At 47.0% G+C, this 18,521-nt stretch overlaps 2 protein-coding genes across 7 annotated transcripts in view; one reads left to right on the plus strand and one right to left on the minus strand.

The window, feature by feature from the left end:
* The window catches only part of CLEC11A (C-type lectin domain containing 11A), a 30,479-nt gene extending 24,788 nt beyond the window's left edge, over nt 1–5,691 (minus strand). The window contains exon 1 of the mRNA XM_081166788.1: nt 5,392–5,691. Within this exon, the coding sequence (XP_081022914.1) occupies nt 5,392–5,505 (114 nt within the window). The 5' untranslated portion in view covers nt 5,506–5,691. The remainder of the gene's footprint in view (nt 1–5,391) is intronic.
* Nucleotides 5,692–13,539: 7,848 nt separating this feature from the next.
* The window catches only part of SHANK1 (SH3 and multiple ankyrin repeat domains 1), a 113,181-nt gene continuing 108,199 nt past the window's right edge, over nt 13,540–18,521 (plus strand). For all 6 annotated transcript variants that reach the window (XR_014001253.1, XR_014001254.1, XM_081166015.1 and 3 more), the window contains exon 1: nt 13,540–13,640. The gene's annotated coding sequence lies outside the window, so the exon portion shown is untranslated. The remainder of the gene's footprint in view (nt 13,641–18,521) is intronic.

An 18,521-nucleotide genomic window follows, 5' to 3' on the forward strand; every position in this document is an offset into this window, starting at 1 on the left:
CTTTGCTCCTCCTTTGGCTGCCTCTGTTCAATCAGCCTGGTTGGATTTCCTATTGGCTGATTGCTATATCCAATCCTAAAAGATACACCCACATCCTCCTGTCCTTATAAGGAACACAAACAGCTATATATTGTTACATCTATAAATGACAAATAAGTAGTAATATATCTTACATGTGTCTCAACAAGGAATCTTAATTACCAGCTCACCTCTTGCCCTCCTTGCCCTCCAAAACAGATGGTTAATCTTAAATTTTTATCTTAAACATATGTCAAGGATCTTGAGTTTCACATCAACATTGAAAGATATCCTTCATTTGAAGGTTTCTAAACAAATGTTCTGACAGCTAATATATCTGGACAGCATTTGATGGCGTCTTCTTGTCTGGCAAGAGGCTGAGCTCAATGGCCCCTGTAGTCTATTCCAACTCTAGGACTCTATGATTCTATGAAATAAGAATCTAACATCTAAATTTGTTACTTTCTAAATCCTTTGCATAGTTACATTTAAGCCAATATATTTAAGCTAATATATTTCATACATTATCATAGGTAACCTTTTAAAAGAATAAAGCTTCTCAAGGAAGGAACTCAGTAAAAAAACAGTTTTTAAAGAAACCTCTTCAGTTACATTCCCCCCCCCTTCAGCCTCCTTTCCAGCCTCAAAATAAAATAGGAAGAAGCTTCTTTTTCCCCAGCCAAGCCAGTTGCTTTTTCAATTAGTTTAAGAAAGAAACAGTTTTAAAAAGACTTCCCAGCTAGATGCTTTAAAAAGCCTCTGGCCTTAGAAAATACAGCTCAAGGTTTTAAGAGAGGCCCATGGTATCATTTTACTATTTGCCCATTCCTAATTATATTTATCTCTGCCTTTGTTATCTTCTGTAACATGTAGGGTCAATGTCCTGCTCTTAGTCTGTATTTTCAGCTTTTACGACTTTGAGAATTGTTTTCTGCTATCAATCAAGGGGCCCCTTGTCTTAGGAGAATGGCCAAGGTTTTCTCTGCCTGGCATGAAACATTTGAAAATTAAGCCCTCTTTAATATACAAGTCCTGATCAAACATTAATAAAATGCAGGCTTATGCCTGATGCCTCAATGAAACACAAAACATTAAAAAAAAACCTTCCCTATACAGGTGTCTTGCCTTCAGGTGTCTTCTAAAGGCTGTATAGTTACTTATCTCCTTGGCTCGGGGTTTGCATAACTCCTTTACCCTCCAACATTATTCCTGCATTGCAGGGGTTTGTACTCGATGTCCCTTGGAGTCCCTTCCAACTCTACAATTCTATGATTTCTCCAATGAAAATATGGACGTCCTAAGGAAAACCAGGACATTCTGGGATCAAATCAGAACTTCCAACAACTGCTGGGGCCCCACGTTTGAGAAACGTGGATCTAGTAGTACAAGCCTGCATGATAACCCCATAGAATGCAAGTCACTGGCCACCTCTTGCAGATTTTTGCAGCCTCAGGCTGACAGCAAAGCTGCAGGCAGATAGGCTACATTCAGGTTGGGAGGTAACAAGTAGGAAAGGGCTACTGCTCAGAGAAAAGACATGCGAAATGTCCCTGGTTCAATTCCCCAAGAACTCCAGGTATGACTGGGAATGTTCCCTTTCTGAAATCCTGAAGAGCCACTGCTAGTGTCAACAATACTGAGCTATGTAGACCCTTGTTCTGACTAGGTATAAGGCAGCTTCTTACGTTCCCTAAAACAGGATAAGTGTAACTAAAGAAGCATGGAAGGAGCATAAGGTGCAACCTCAGAAACCATCCAGGCAAAACTTTAGATCAGTGGTTTTCAAAGTGGGTGATACTGCCCCCCTAGGGGGTCGTGGGATTCCCTGAGGGGGTCTCTAAGAGGCAAGGGGGTGACAGGAGAATGCTGGAGGTGTAAATGGCTATATCAGTCCTTGAAAAGCTGGTATCGCTGGACCAAGTTAATCTGTTTTGTTAAATTAATTAAATTAAATAGTTTTGATTGGAGTTTGAATAAATGTGCAATTAATTCTTGCGGTTTTCAGTTTCAGAAAGCTCAGTCAGTGGAGCATGGGACTGTTAATCTCAGGGTCATGGGTTCGAACCCCACATGGGGCAAAATATTTCTGCATTGTAGGGGGTTGGACTAGATGACCCTTGTGGTCCCTTCCACCTCTACAATTCTACGATTCTCTGATTATCTTCCTTAATGAGTCATGCATACTGCTTTTCTGAATAATGCTTTTTATAGGGTAGGAGGTGCTGGGATAATTTTATGGACCCTTGGCCCGGAAAAGTTTGGGAACTCCTGCTTTAGAGATGCTTAAACAGTTATGTTTGTCAAGATATTAAGTAACAGAAACAGACGGGAACAGGCAGAGCAGACAGTGAGGTCGCAAATGCACACTAGATAATCACTAAGCTTTGACTTGGCCATCCACGGAAGATGCTAAGCCAAGTCCCAAAACTTGGTTACTGCTTCTAAAAGAGTTCCATGTTTTAGCGTCCAAGAGGATTCAGAAATCCAGGCTTTGTTCCAGACCTCAGTCACAAGAACGCAGCAGCTTGATGGCATCTGGTCAGCTGGCAGTCAAGCAAAACACAAAGCCTTGCTCAAATCGAAACATCCCTTTAAGAAGGAAAAAGCATGCAAACACCGAGTGTGGGGTTTGGGGGTTTTTTGTTTTGACATCACAGCACAGGTGAGGTCATCCTGTTCCTATCATCCTGCCCTGGATTTCCCAGGGCCTGTTAAGCTCACGAATTTCAGGTGCGTGTAAGACAGAGGCCTCAACTCCTCTGCAAAAAGGAAAGAAGAGTCTGTGTGGTGAGAGCAGGCTGAGTTCAATGGCTGTAGGGCTGGATGGGAGAGGACAGAATCCAAGCTGTAAGATTATTCAGATCAGGGACCCAAGAGAGGCGTTCAGGGCAAACGAAGAGTTTTGTATAAATTACTTGAGTAGGAACATGCATGTACAGTCAGACCTACTGGATTTTTTCCTGGCTGCCTAAGTAGGTCTAGCTTGGAAAGAGAGAGAGAGAGAGAGAGAGAGAGAGAGAGAGAGAGAGAGAGAGAGAGAGAGAGACTTAAGTAATATGTTTGGGTTGGAGGCTGGAACTGCCCCAGATCCTAGTATGTCTAAGAAAAAAACACAGAGCAGGCGTCTAAACATTACGCAACTTGAGTGGCCACGTGTCCAATTTTACAGAGGGCAGACCTCTATTTGAAAGCTGTCAGAGGACTGTCTCTTTTAAAAATGTCCTCTGTTTGAAGGACTGTCAGGTCTGGTATAAGGATAAAGAACTGTGCAGCAGTGGCCTTGAAGTTTGCCCGTCAACTGTTATCAGATACCCTCCAACATTTCTCTGATGAAAATAGGGACATCCTATTCCATAATAATAATAATTTTATTATCTAGGTAAAGATGATTTTATTATCTATACCCCGTCCATCTGACTGGGTTGCCCCAGCCACTCTGGGCAGCTTCCAACACATATAAAAACATAATAAAACATTAAACTTTTTAGAAAAAAACTTCTCTATACAGGGCTGCCTTCAGATGTCTTCTAATGGTTGTACAGTTACTTATCTCATTGGCTTGGGGGGTGTCGCATAACTCCATACCCTCCAACATAGGGGGAAATAGGGGTGTCCTAAGGAAAAGTGGGACATTCCAGAATCAAATCAGAAACCAGGGCAGCTTCTGTAAGCCCAGGACTGTCCCTGGAAAATAGGGACACTGGTTGGGTCTGTATCATTGACAGCAGACCAAGCAGGCACAGTGGTCACTTGGGCACAGTTTTCCCCACGATGACAAGGTGGACTGTGTTTTTATTTCAATTACAGTAATTATTTGCATCTAGACATATAAATTAGCATATGCAAGTTTTGTGAAAGCCTGTCCTCTTCGGTCCCCCTAAGAATTCTGGGAGCTGTAGTTTGTTAAGGGTGCTGAGAGTTATTAGGAGGCCCTATTCCCCATCACAGAGCTGTGGTTTCCAGAATGGTGTAACAACGGATTCTTGGAGAGAACCAGGAAAATGAATGCAATAATCGTCAAGTCCGAATGTGGCATTCCCACATAGCAGCTGAGAGCGAGGTTGATGGTGGGTCCCACTCCATCCCATTTCCATCCCATATGTGTTCACTGAGGCTGTATACACACCATATATGTATTTTTCATCTTTGTTGGAAGCCGCCCAGAGTGGCTGGAGAAACCCAGCCAGATGGGCAGGGTACAAATAATAAATTACAGTGGTACCTCAGGTTAAGTCCTTAATTCATCCAGGAGGTCCGTTCTTAACCTGAAACTGTTCTTAACCTGAAGCACCACTTTAGCTAACGGGGCCTCCCGCTGCCACCGCGCCTCCGGAACACAATTTCTGTTCTCATCCTGAAGCAAAGTTCTTAACCCAAGGTACTATTTCTGGGTTAGTGGAGTCAGTAACCTGAAGCGTATGTAACCTGAAGCGTATGTAACCCGAGGTACCACTGTATTATTATTATTATATTATATCAAATTCATCCACCCAAAGAATCCTGGGAACTGTAATTTTACCACCACCACACAAAGAGCTACAATTTCCAGCGCCCTTAACAAACTACAGGTGTCAGGATTCGGGGGGGGGGGGTTAAACATTTGGTGTGCATGAAGCCTTAATGTCTACACAGGGCTTCGCTTTCCTTTGTTCATTTCCCAGTCCAACACATTTTGCTGCCTGAAGCAAAGCCATAAATTGATTGCTTGACAGATTGCAGTGGGGAGCAGGGCATGAGAACCCCCAGTATCCTTTTGGTGTTGCCTAATGGATTCTGGGAAACATTTGCATCTTGGATAAGGGCAGGCCGGTCATTCTGGAAGCAACATAGGATCTGTATGTATCTAGGGTTGCCATATTTCAAGAAGTAAAAAAATCAGGACACAATCAATTGCTGAGCTTTTTGGGGGGAGATCGCCCCAAAGGCTGTTAAGCTATTTTGGGGGGAAACACACAAAAAGTTTTTGAGCTTTTTCTCCCCTGTTTGCGAAAGCCCAGACATTTTCCCGATTTTTATAAAATCCCCCCCAGGATGGTAATTTCGACCTTGGAATCCCAGGCATGTCCGAGAAAAACCAGGCATATGGCAACCCTATACATATCATATATCCCTTCCCCGCTAGGAATCCTGGGGACTGTAATTTGTTAAAGGTGCTGGGAACTGTAGCTCAGTAAACTACAGTTCCCAGGATTCATTGAGTGGTTGTGTGTTTTAAATGTATGGTTTGCACTCACACGCTGTTTCCAGCATGGCAGTTCCCCCCCCCCCGAGTCCCCTGGCAAATTGTATTGGCGCAGACCACTCTCCATGCTGCCCCTGTATTTGTCCCTGTGTTAGGAGATGGGGTGGTGCCAGGGAAATGGAGTTTCTCACCTTCAGCATCAGGGCTCTTCTTTCCTCCTCAGAGCTCAGCTCATCCCTCTGTCCCTGAGCCGCCCCCAGCAGCAACCCCAATAGCAGCAGCTGCATCAGAGGCCAAATCTCCATGGCGCTGTCTCTCTCCAACCGGGACTTGCTGGGGGAGGGCGAGAGGTCAGTTGTCCCGAATCTCCCACCCAATGAACTCAAGAACGTACTGGATCTGTCTCCCTCTCTCTCCTTCTTTCCCCTCTTTCTTGGATTTCACTCGATGTCTGCCCGCTCAGGCGATGGCTGGGGCAGAAATGGGGGGAGGGAGGGACAGAACTCCAGCCAGCCAGAAGCCGGAATGTCTAATTCAATCCAGATGCGAAAAGCAGGCCAGGCCAAAGCCTCACCCAAGTTGGATTGCGAGAGAGAACTGTGTTATGTTGGGGTTGTCACCTGGCCAGCATAAATCTGGATTAATTTATTCCTTTTTGGTTAGCTTTTTTCTTAAAAGTACAAAAGTTAAAAATATATTCATTATCTGTGGGGTTTTCCGCCACCCCTCATTTACTTAACCTATATAATTTATATCACACACTTACATTGGGTGGCTACAGAGAAAGGTCCTCTGTTTGAAGCTCTGTCTGGAAAATGCCCTCTTTTTGAAAGCATCCTCACTTTCAAGCGCTGTCCAATCCAAGCCTGGTTTAAAGAAAAGGAACCCTAATAAAGTTCTTGAAACTGTCCATCAACAGTCAGCCCCTGGACCAAAAACGCGCACGGATCACCTGGCAACAGTCTTCTTTCTCCACTAGAGTGAGGTGTCTTGTATTTCTATTCAAATGGTAGCAGCTCTTTCCCAATGTCTGTGTATTCGTATAAATTAGCAGTTGCAAATTTCATGTCAATCTGCACTCCTCTTTTGGGAGAGTGGAATAACTGCCCACCCAACACCTTCACCATAAGTTTACGGTCCTTGGGCAGCTTAACAAAACAGTAAGGACAGAAAAATCACTTATTATTATCATTATAAACAAAAACAAACAAATTAATGAAGCAAATTAATTCAGAAAACTGGAGGGGGGAAACAGTCATCCATTCAAATAAACAATAAAGTTGAGCGTGTGTTTATTTGCACACATTTAGAATACGTTTCAACAGGAAGTGACCTTGTCGTGGGCACTTTTGTCAGCTCCTTTCACAGTGCAGATGTTGTGCGTTTGTGTGTACGTCTCCCTTGGTCAATGAGCAGTGATTGCCCCTGCTTTGTGTCTGTGGGTTGCTCCCAACACATTACTCTTTCTGCATGCAGTGTGCGTGATAACCTTTCGCTTAGTGGGTGGTGGAAACGGGGATGCCAAACTAGTCTGGTCTAGCAAGGCTGTGAGCAATTAACCCACCCCCACCCCAGTCGCAGCTTAGAACCTCCCTTAGCTACTAACTCGCATCGCTGAGGCCACCAGGGGATGAGGAATCAGCTGTCAGGCATCGCTCTGTCACACCTGGATGCAGACCCAGCTGAGGACTGCTGCTCCTCCAGCAGCATTTTGTATGTACAGTGTTTTAATTGCTAGGAGCTCTGCTGGAAGCCAGTTTGGGGCTAAAAGGCAAGGCTGATCGATATAGCGTAATGTAACACTGCAGCGTGGAGTGCTCATGTTCAGGGTGCCTGCCAGCCAGCCGTGCCCTTTTGCAGCATACTCCATTCCAATATCCCTTCCCAGTGGTGGAGCGGAGCGAGAACGCAAGGGAGCACAGCTGTAGGACAGAGCAAGAGCAATGCAGTAATCTGCCAGAAGGCGGGGTGAATGAAGAGATAAAAGAGGCTCTCAGGTCCTTTTCTTTCATGTGGGCTCCTATTTCCACACTAGCGGTTTGAATGGTAACCCTTCCTTGCAAGAATGTTTGTACTTCTAATTTAAAAAGCTGAAGATCTTTGGAGTCTTTTGCACGTTTAACCTTTGCAGCCAGAAATAAGCACCGCTGAGTTCAATGGAGGTTCCTTCCCGGTAATTATCAAAGAATCATGGAGTTGGGAGGGTCATCTAGTCCAACCCACTGCATCTCAGCTAAAGCATCCATTTGTATAGGAGCTGAGGCTGGGCTACAAGAAAAGTTAAGGCTAGTGATGTGGTGGTAAAATTCCTGTTCTGGATACTCCTTGGGGGAGTGGTTGTGGCTGCTGCCCTCTTACACGCCAAACTTCATCACTGCCACTGCACCCAGTTTTCTGTTTCCAACAGTCAGTCAGCACACCATGCCCAATGAGCACGCTCAGTCCCCCTCTAATGCCTGCTTTTGGGGTCCCCTCCCCATTGAGGGTTTTCCTCCTGCAACATGCGCTCTGTTTCAGCAAATCTTGATGTGCTCCCAAGCCTGCTGCTAATCTCCTTGTACGCTGCTGGTGTTGTTTGGCTGCATAAAGCTCTGCTCTCCAAGAATGAGCTGCTATTAGAAGATACAGTGGTACCTTGGTTCTCAAACGCCTTGGTTCTCAAACAACTTGGCATCCAAACACTGCAAACCCGGAAGTAAGTGTTCCGGTTTGCGAACTTTTTTCAGAAGTTGAACGTGCTCATTTTGAGTGCCACACTTCTGTTTTGAGCATTACTGTCTGTCTGTTTTCGCTATTTATTTTGCATTTCTGTGGCTCTTTTTGTTTTTGTGGCTGTATGGAACCCAGTTCAGCTACTGATTGATTGATTGATTGATTGATTGATTGATTGATTGTGTGACTGCAGTACATTGTTTATTGCTTTCATTTTATGGATCAATGGTCTCGTTAGATAGTAAAATTCATGTTAAATTGCTGTTTTAGGGGTTGTTTTTAAAAGGCTGGAACGGATTAATTCATTTAGCATTACTTTCTATGAGAAAGCGTGCCTTGGTTTTGGAACGCTTTGGTTTTGGAACAGACTTCTGGAACGGATTAAGTTTGAGAACCAAGGTACGACTGTATAAGATAGATATCGTAGTCTTCTTTGGCGATCACTCATAGCCGAGTAAGATTGTCTTCCATAAACACGGTTTTAACAATGAGTCCGTAAGTGACTGTGGAGGCCAATTCTGGATCCACATGTCCTTCCACAGTATCATAGTATAGTATAGCTGGCTAGGGCTGATGGGAATTGTAGTCCAAAACAGCTGGAGGTGGGGAGCAGATGACAAATAAATTACAATCCCAGTGGGGTAGGTCAGTATTTGCCAGTGGATAGGAGTGTATTTACATGTAATTCACCAGTCTTTCTGAACACCAACTTTGTGTGCATTTCCATGGTCCAGGCACGTCAGATAGCAAGTTTCACATGCGATGTGGGGGAATTACAGATGGCAGTAGCATTTATTGGAACATATACAGAGTCTGAATATTGGCCCATCTGGATGGGATCTCTCCCAGCCCTTCTTGGCAATCCTGGGAATTAAACACAGGGCCTTTTCCATACAAAGCTTAGAATCATAGAATTGTAGAGCTGGGAGGGACCCTGAGGATCATCTCTTCCAACCCCCTGCAATGCAAGATCCTATATAAAGCAGTATTTTGTTGTTTAGTCGTTTAGTCGTGTCCGACTCTTCGTGACCCCATGGACCAGAGCATGCCGGGCACTCCTGTCTTCCACTGCCTCCCGCAGTTTGGTCAAACTCGTGCTGGTAGCTTCGAGAACACTGTCCAACCATCTCGTCCTCTGTCGTCCCCTTCTCCTTGTGCCCTCCATCTTTCCCAGCATCAGGGTCTTTTCCAGGGAGTCTTCTCTTCTCTCTTTTTTTTAAAATAATATTTATTCATAGTTTCAGAGTAATAGAAAAATAGGAAAAAAAGAAAAACAACAACACTACAATACATGAAAAAGAAGAAAAAGGGCAAAACATAAAAACCAATACAGCAATACAACAAAACAAAGAAGAAAATAAGACACAAATCCCAAATTTCATATCTTTAACTTCCATTTGCTTGTTTCATTGACCTCCTCACACCTCCCTTTTTGTATTCTAGTTTAATTAGTTATTTCAGCAAATTCTTTCCATCTTTCTCAATTTTTGTTAAATAATTTATCTTAACAATTTAACCTAATAATTAACTCAACAAATCCTTTCCATCTTTCCCCATATTCTGTTATTCAAATTACCTTAATTTATTTAACCTTATCTTACCATAAAGTACCTTAAAGCTTGAATCTTAATACTCATCTCTTCTCATGAGGTGGCCAAAGTATTGGAGCCTCAGCTTCAGGATCTGTCCTTCCAGTGAGCACTCAGGACTGATTTCCTTAAGAATGGAGAGGTTTGACCTTCTTGCAGTCCATGGGACTCTCAAGAGTCTCCTCCAACTCCATAATTCAATAGCATCAATTCTTCGGCGATCAGCCTTCTTTATAGTCCAGCTCTCATTTCCATACATCACTACTGGGAAAACCATAGCTTTAACTATACGGACCTTTGTTGGCAAGGTGATGTCTCTGCTTTTTAAGATGCTGATAATGATCCTTCATGGATCACTGCCTTGCCATGGCGAAGGGGCTTGAATAACTCAGAGATGCTATGAGCTATGCCATGCAGGGCCACCCAAGATGGACAGGTCATAGTGGAGAGTTTTGACCAAACGTGATCCACCTAGAGCAGGAACCGGCAAGCCACTCCAGTATCCCTGCCAAGAAAACTCCATGGACAAAGACGACAGGCATAAAGCGGTATAGAACTTTAAAAAATAAATAAAATAAATAAATAAATGGCAGGGGTAGGCAACCTAAGGCCCGTGGGCCGGATGCTGCCCAATTGCCTTCTCAATCCGGCCTGTGGACGGTTCGGGAATCAGCGTGTTTTTACATGAGTAGAATGTGCCCTTTTATTTAAAATGCATCTCTGGGTTATTTGTGGGGCATGCCTGGTGTTTTTACATGAATAGAATGTGTGCTTTTATTTAAAATGCATCTCTGGGTTATCTGTGGGGCATAGGAATTCGTTCTTTTTTTCTTCTTCCAAAATATAGTCTGGCCCACCACATGGTCTGAGAGACTGTGGACCGGCCCCCTGCTGAAAAAGGTTGCTGACCCCTGCTATATGGAGATCAGACTTGCAACCTTGGTATTATGAGCAGCACACTCCAGCCAACTGAGCTATCCTGAGTGCCTGCGCTCTGCCCTTCCCCCCTGCCCCAATTAGTCTACGTCCCAAGGATATCAGTGTGTACTCGCTTCTTTACACCTTGTATATGCCAGCCATGCCAGAGACTATGGCCCATGCCTATCACTGGCTATACTGCAGAGTCACACTTAAACCAGGATCAATTGCTCGGTCATGTGTGCTTTAAATGTGTCCATTGCTGGCTATAGTACAGCATCACACACATTTTAAACTTTATTGTCCTTTATTGTCCTTTATAACTGGTAGAAGAGACCTTTTTTATTTTCCTGAGCTTTTCCAGCTGCAACTAGGTTTCCCATTGCTTTTATAACTTTATGGCTTTCAGCTTATTTTATTTTTGAATGCACATTTTAATTGTTTTATTTTATTGGGGGGGGGGGGAGCCACCCTGGGAACATGATGGAACATTGGTATAAAAATACTTATACAGTATCATGAAAACATCTGTCCTCAGATTGGACAGATGATATATCTCTTTATGGAACATGGCGATTATGGGGCAGTGGAGGGGAGGGATCACACATAATCTGAAATTTAGGCAAGGACTCCTTTTATATGGTATGGCATGCTTTTATTTACTATATAGCAAAGAGCACCTTCTCTTGGCAATCATCCCCATAAGTTTCGGGTGCATGGAATGATAACTTGACTGCTTCTTTATTTTCCCTTCATATAATGTGCATACCTGGAATAGGGCAGGCTTTCCTGTAAATTCCTCCAGTTTGTCTTTCCTGTTGCATTTCTGTTTCTACTTTTCGTTGTGCTGTAACCGTTAAAAACACAATAAATGCTACTTACAATAAAATGCATGCTTATAACAAATAAATTATGAATGAATGCCAGGAGTCATGTGCTTTGCACAGAAGAATTAGGTAAGCGTTGCTCCCTCTGGATGTCGTTGGACTCCAATTCCCATCAGCCCCAGCCATCATGGCCAATGGTTCGGAATGATAGGAGTTGTAGTCCAGCAATATTTGGAGTCCTGTTGTACAGCCTTGTGTGCACATATTATCTGCCTTTGTGAGTCTCATTTCTCAGTGTAGTTATTGAGTTTCATAGCCAGGCATTGCCTCATTGATCCCACAGGCATCCCTACCTTTTAATACATTCCACAAGGTTGGTCCATTAGGGGAAACGGGGAACAACCTCACCAACCTCAGCTGGGATCCCACCAGCCTTCATACTTACAACCAGGCCCAGAGGGTGGTACTGACTGTGGCTGCTTCCTCCTCCTCCTTAGTCTCAGTCTTGTCCTGGTACACCTCAGTAGACAGGAGGATGGGGCAAAATTAGTTGCCTCTGCCTGTCATTGCCTATGGCGCCACCTACTGTTGGCTCCCCCACCTTCCACCCTATCAGCTCCAATAAGTGACAGACACCACTGCCATCAATGCTGCCTTTTCCAAGCCATCTCCTTGGAAGTCTGGAGGGACGGCCGGTACCTCCAGCTAAGACGGGAGCCTAGGGATGAGGATGGGGGTTCTTGGGGTGTTTGCTCATCTTGGGATAAGCAAGTAGGACTGGTACCCAGTGATGGGACAGATATGGGGAAGGCTGCGAGCCATTCTGGTGGTTCCCAGTACCTGTAAAGGTAAAGGGGCCCCTGACCGTTAGGTCCAGTCGTGACTGACTCTGGGGATGCAGTGCTCATCTCACTTTATTGGCCGAGGGAGCCTTCCGGGTCATATGGTACAGCTTCCGGGTCATGTGGCTAGCATGACTAAGCCGCTTCTGGTGAACCAGAGCAGCGCACGGAAACGCCGTTTACCTTCCCGCCAGAGCGGTACCTATTTATCTACTTGCACTTTGACGTGCTTTCGAACTGCTAGGTTGGCAGAAGCAGGGACCGAGCAACGGGAGCTCACCCCGTCACGGGGATTCGAACCGCCGACCTTCTGATTTGCAAGTCCTGGGCTCTGTGGTTTAACCCACAGCGCCACCCGCGTCCCTACCCAGTACCTGTAGGCGAGGCCAAATACTCAGCAAGGAGACGGACAACTGGAAATATGGGCATGGAAGTGGGATTCAGGGTGGGACCAATATCCATACCTGCCAGCCAGCCAGGATGAAAGGTACAAAGGGGAAGAGAAAGGAACTGTACCTTTTGGTCAAGGTCAGTTTGCTCTCACTTTCTGTCTCTGAAAGCCCAAACTGATGTAAACCTCACCTGTCCAGGCGGCTGCAGGTGGGGAGGAAGAGCCTGGCTTGGTTCTAGAGATGCTGGCGGGTCGGAGAAGGCTCCTGGAAGGGAGAGCAGCCGCGCGATTATAAACGGAGGGATGGAAATGAGGCTGATCCCCGAGGAAGCAGCAGCAGCAGAAAAAGAAGAGATCTGAGATGATGGATAAATGGGACGTAAAAAAGGAGGAGAAGAGGCACCCGCGGGCGCCTCAGGGGAGTGGGAAATGTGGGGGGGAGGTTGCAGGGAGGGGATGCGGGGTGAGGACCTGGGGGTTAGCGAGAGGAAGAGTGGATGGGCGTGTGCAAAGGAGATGCGGGGTTGGGGCTTAAGTGGCCGAAGATGGGGAGGGGGTGTGGTTGCCGGATCGCGCTCCTTCTCCAGCGGCCCCCTCCCAATATTCACACCCACGTGACCTTATGAATGAGATTGGGGAGGGAAGAGGAGGTGGGCTCGCCAGAACCGTGCATTCCTGAACAGCAAAAAAAGGGAGCAGGGGTGGGGGCGGGGCGGCTGAAAGAGAGAGAGAGAGAGCATCCTCGCTCCAGCGCTGGGAGGGTGGGAGGCAGGCAGGCAGGCAAGGGAGGGAGCGGCTGGCAAGCAGCGCAGCCCTGGGAGACTGCCCGGATCGCAGGCAGCAAAGGGCGCCGCCATGCGAGCCTGAATGCCCCCCACCCACCCCCCAAAGACCGCTCTCTCCCTCTCTATCTAGATAGGCACCTTCCCTTTTCTCCTTAGCCTGCTTTCTCCCGCGCCCCTCCCTTTCCCCGAGGAAACATCTGGACCCCCATCGCTCCCCGCCCACCTCCCCGCGCAAGGACCGCAAGGACACTACCCGGCGGAGAGAGGCGGGCGGCGGCGGAGGAGGAGGGGTGAGCCGGAGGAGGAGTGGGGGGGACCGGGCGGAGGGTCCCCCCCGAAAGGAAACCATGTGCTGAGCGGCTCCCATCCTTGGCAGGTAACGTGGGGTGATGGGGTGGGGGAGGTTAAACTGGGAACCGGGGAGATTGCGCGTGGGGGGAGGCTGCACGCGTGGGTGAACCGCTTCAGGGTGTGTGTGGGGGGGTGGGAGCGACCGCCTGGCGGGGGTGCGTGGGGGAGTCGGTCTTCTTCTCGCGTGGGAGGCGAAACGTCACCCGATTCGGCTGGGGAGGAGAGCTGGGGGTTCCCACGACGGGGAAAGGGGATGGCGGTGCTGTGACATGGGGAGTGGATAGGGTGGGGGGCTGCACCGGAGGTGACAGCGGAGCCACCGCGTGCGGCCACCTCTGTGGACCCTGCCACGCCCCCCTCCGGAGCCCCCACTTTCAAAAAAAAAAAACCCATGTGGGGGCTTTCCGCTTGTGATCTGGGGTGTGGGGCCGCATCTACTATGGCACAGGGGTGAGTGAGGAAATGTGCTTTACGCGTGAGTGCCTTTCTCACGCGCATGTATGTCTTGGTTGTCCGTTAGCAGGCACTGGGGAGTGAGTGGGGAGGGGGGAGCTTCTTCCAGAAACTGGGGTGCAGAAGCTTCCTGCAAATGGGCGTGAGGGGGGCTGGTGTGCGGGCATGAGTTTCCATGCGCAAGGTGGGCAGCTTGGCTGAGGCATGTGGGCTGAGCTCGGCGTCTGCACACTTGCACACGTGTAGACCTATATACGGGATGGAATGGGGAATGGGTGCCCAGAGTTGTCAGCCTATGCTTGTGGTGGCATGTGCGTTTTGGTAGCCATGTGCAGATGTGCTGGTAGTAATGGGGTTGAGAGACAAAGGAGGAGAAGGAGCATGGGGTGGTGGGGAAAGTGTACCGTACGACTGAGGGTGTGCACATAAATTGCTGTGTGATCCTCTCTTTCTGTATGCCATTATGTGCACCATTGTGCTAGCTGCCATCCTTGTGTGCTTAATCTGCAGGTGTAAAATCATGCATGCATTTTTCCCTCGTGTGTGTGTGTGTGTGTGTGTGCATGTCACTATCTTCTTCTGCACATCCCTCATGCATCCGTACCTTCGTGCATGCATTTGCCCTTGTGCACGCCTGTCGTGCATGCTTTTCTCTCCTCGCTGTGGCCATACCTTTGTAAGAACAGCCCTCTCTCTCTCTCAGTCTCCATGTCTGCTTGCAGTTGTGCATAGATAGAGAGGCAAATAAGTGCTTGTGTGAGAGAGGCTGTGAGCATGCTTCTCCTGAATGGCCGGGGTGGGGGCGAGGGAGTGTCGGCGCTTTTAAGCAGATCTGGATCCAGTTGGAATGTGTGCCAGGTAAATAAATAAATAAATAAACCTGCCTCGCGGTGAGCGCACACACTCACATGCACACATGCTCATATGCCATATACTATGTGCGGCAGGTGTGCTTCTCTGCAACTGCCTGTGCACATTGGCGATTTTACTGCACAAGGACAGGACCTGGGGTCTTCGCCGTCCCCACGGCAGCTTTCCTGCAAAATGCAAAAGCAAGTTTCTAGTCCTCCTGGCCGCGAAGAGCGGCTTGTGGAAATGTGTGGGAGGTGTCTGCAAAACCCTGGGAAACTGAAGTGGGTTTGAGCATGGTATCCCATATGCGGCTGGGTCTTCAATGCCCTCTATCGTCTCGCTTTTTCAATGCTTGTTCTTCCTCCATGCTGCCTCCCCGCTTCATCTGTGCACACCTCTGTCATTTCCCCCTCCCCTGCCTTTCACTTTTATCACCTTTACCAAAAAGAAGAAGAAGCAAATTCGTTGACAATTGCAATTGTGGAAGGTGTGTTTTGCAAAAGGCACAGACTTGAACCAACCTCCTTCATGTCCTCCGGATGAATAAACCAGATATTTGTGTGTGTGCTTGTGAGCTTGTGTAGCGTTTTCACAGCTCTGAGTTTGTCAGCCTGGATGCATATGCATTCATCTGTATGTTCTCATATTGCCGTGTGGGTGTAGCCACGAGGTCTCCATGTGCATATTCCCCATCACATTATATAGATGAGCCGTGTGGCAGCCACCGTCCATCTGTGAGCAGGCACACGGCCGTTTCTCAGAGCGATCTGCCCCTTTGGCACCCACTCGCGGCAGAACTCATGCTGGGCTGTAGATTTGTTGCCATGTAGCTTCCGAGGTGCTGGTGTGCATGCTCTGTGTGCATGCGTGTGCGCACACACGAGTACATTATTTTCCCACAGTACTCTGTGGGCCTTTGTGGACTATGGGGCTTTAAAGCTTTCTTCCTTGTATACTGTCCCATCGTGGATTCTTGTACTAATATAGCATGACCTGTTTCTTACTTGTACAGTACACCTCTCTCTGCACATTGTGCAACATGTGGTTACGGAAAGATTAGAAACATTATTTTGTCTGGGACTCCTTAATTCTGTTGTTCCACTATGCTTTCTGCCTCCAACTATGAACTTGTGGCCCACAGAATTCCGTGTGTTCCTCTGTTTTAATATCTTGCAGGTTACAGGTTCTTGTATCTAATACCTTGTACATGGATGTCTTGTAGGAGTTCTGCTGCGCATGCCTCTCAGTGTGGGGGACGCGGCATTTGCCACACTAACCATTGTGCCCTTTTATATCCGTGTGTGATGTAGGATTCTCTTTCTTGCGTTGTTTGGTGAGGTCCCTGCATTTGTTCATTCTTTAACCACAGTGGCGCTTTAAACAGCCCAAGCTTCTGCATGATTAACCCAGAGGTACTGAGTTAATGGAATTTACTCCCAGGAAAACGTGAATACAGCTGCAGTCTGTGCTCTCTAGCTTTCTGGGTGAGCTCCACTGAACACAGCAGGAGTCACTTCTGAATAAATGCACATAGGATTGAGTGGTCAAAAGTACAATTTATTAGCAAGAGCTCACTGAGCTCAATAGAACTAAGCGTTGAAACAATTTTTTTTACTTTGAGTAGACCCACTGAACATAACAGCCATGACTAATTTAGGCCCATTATTTTCAATGGGTCTACTCTGGGTAAAAGTTAGTTGAATAGCTCAGTCGGTAGAGCATGAGACTCCTCATCTCAGGGTCTTGGGTTTGAGCACCACCTTGGGCAAAAAGATTCCTGCATTGCAGGGGGCTGGACTACATGACCCTCGTGGTCCCTTCCAACTCTGCAGCTCTGAGATTCTATGAACACAACCCACAGGAGCTTACTTTGGAGTAAACGTGCTTGGTATTGCAGTGTCTGTGGGTTGTAACCAATCTTTGCCCTATCCAGAACAGACCCATTAAACTGATGGGCATGACCAACTTAGGCATGTCAGTTGCAAAGGGTCTACTCTGAGCGTGTCTAATGCAAGGTTTCCCAAACCTGGGTCTCCAGCTGTTTTTGGACTACAACTCCCATCATCCCTGACCACTGGTCCTGCTAGCTAAAGATGAGGGTAATTGTAGTCCCCCCAAAAAGCATGGTGACCCAAGTTTGGCAAAGCCTGTGCCTTGAGATCCTTCTCTCATGGTCTTCTAGTGAGGCAAGTCACTGTTATTCCCATTGAGCAGATTCTAAGCAGAGGCTCGGAGTCGGAGCTGGTGGTGGTGGTTTGCCCAAGGCTTCCCAGCACATTGGTGGCTTACTCTTTCACCTGTCTGGGCTACACTGTCCCCTCCGGGTACAAGTAAACAAGCTGGTAAAATGCGGTCTTGACTATGCTACCACTCAGTGGATTTGTAACTGGCTGACTGACCGAACCCAAAGGGTGCTCATCAATGGTTCCTCTTCATCCTGGAGAAGAGTGACTAGTGGGGTGCCACAGGGTTCTGTCTTGGGCCCGGTCTTGTTCAACATCTTTATCAACGACTTGGATGATGGACTCAAGGGCATCCTGATCAAATTTGCAGATGACACCAAACTGGGAGGGGTGGCTAACACCCCAGAGGACAGGATCACACTTCAAAATGACCTTGACAGATTAGAGAACTGGGCCAAAACAAACAAGATGAACGTTAACAGGGAGAAATGTAAAGTATTACACTTGGGCAAAAAAAATGAGAGGCACAAATACAAGATGGGTGACACCTGGCTTGAGAGCAGTACATGTGAAAAGGATCTAGGAGTCTTGGTTGACCACAAACTTGACATGAGCCAACAGTGTGACGCAGCAGCTAAAAAAGCCAATGCGATTCTGGGCTGCATCAATAGGAGTATAGCATCTAGATCAAGGGAAGTAATAGTGCCACTGTATTCTGCTCTGGTCAGACCTCACCTGGAGTACTGTGTCCAGTTCTGGGCACCACAGTTCAAGAAGGACACTGACAAACTGGAACGTGTCCAGAGGAGGGCAACCAAAATGGTCAACGGCCTGGAAACGATGCCTTATGAGGAACGGCTAAGGGAGCTGGGCATGTTTAGCCTGGAGAAGAGGAGGTTAAGGGGTGATATGATAGCCATGTTCAAATATATAAAAGGATGTCATATAGAGGAGGGAGAAAGGTTGTTTTCTGCTGCTCCAGAGAAGCGGACACGGAGCAATGGATCCAAACTACAAGAAAGAAGATTCCACCTAAACATTAGGAAGAACTTCCTGACAGTAAGAGCTGTTCGGCGGTGGAATTTGCTGCCAAGGAGTGTGGTGGAGTCTCCTTTGGAGGTCTTTAAGCAGAAGCTTGACAACCATATGTCAGGAGTGCTCTGATGGTGTTTCCTGCTTGGCAGGGGGTTGGACTCGATGGCCCTTGTGGTCTCTTCCAACTCTATGATTCTATGATTCTATGATTCTAAGTCTTTGTGGCCCCTGCGAATCTGGCAGTGTCCGGCAGATTGTGAGCATCTACCCTAACTTTATAACTTTCAGCAGAGGTCAAGGACAGTTCAGATTGATTTTCTCTGCCATCTGCAACCGAGTCACGTATAATGGTTGCAAAGGCAAGATTAGGTAGCTGTTAACAA

This window comes from Podarcis bocagei, assembly GCF_964188305.1.
Source record: "Podarcis bocagei genome assembly, chromosome: 13".
In the NCBI taxonomy this organism is placed as follows: domain Eukaryota; kingdom Metazoa; phylum Chordata; class Lepidosauria; order Squamata; family Lacertidae; genus Podarcis; species Podarcis bocagei.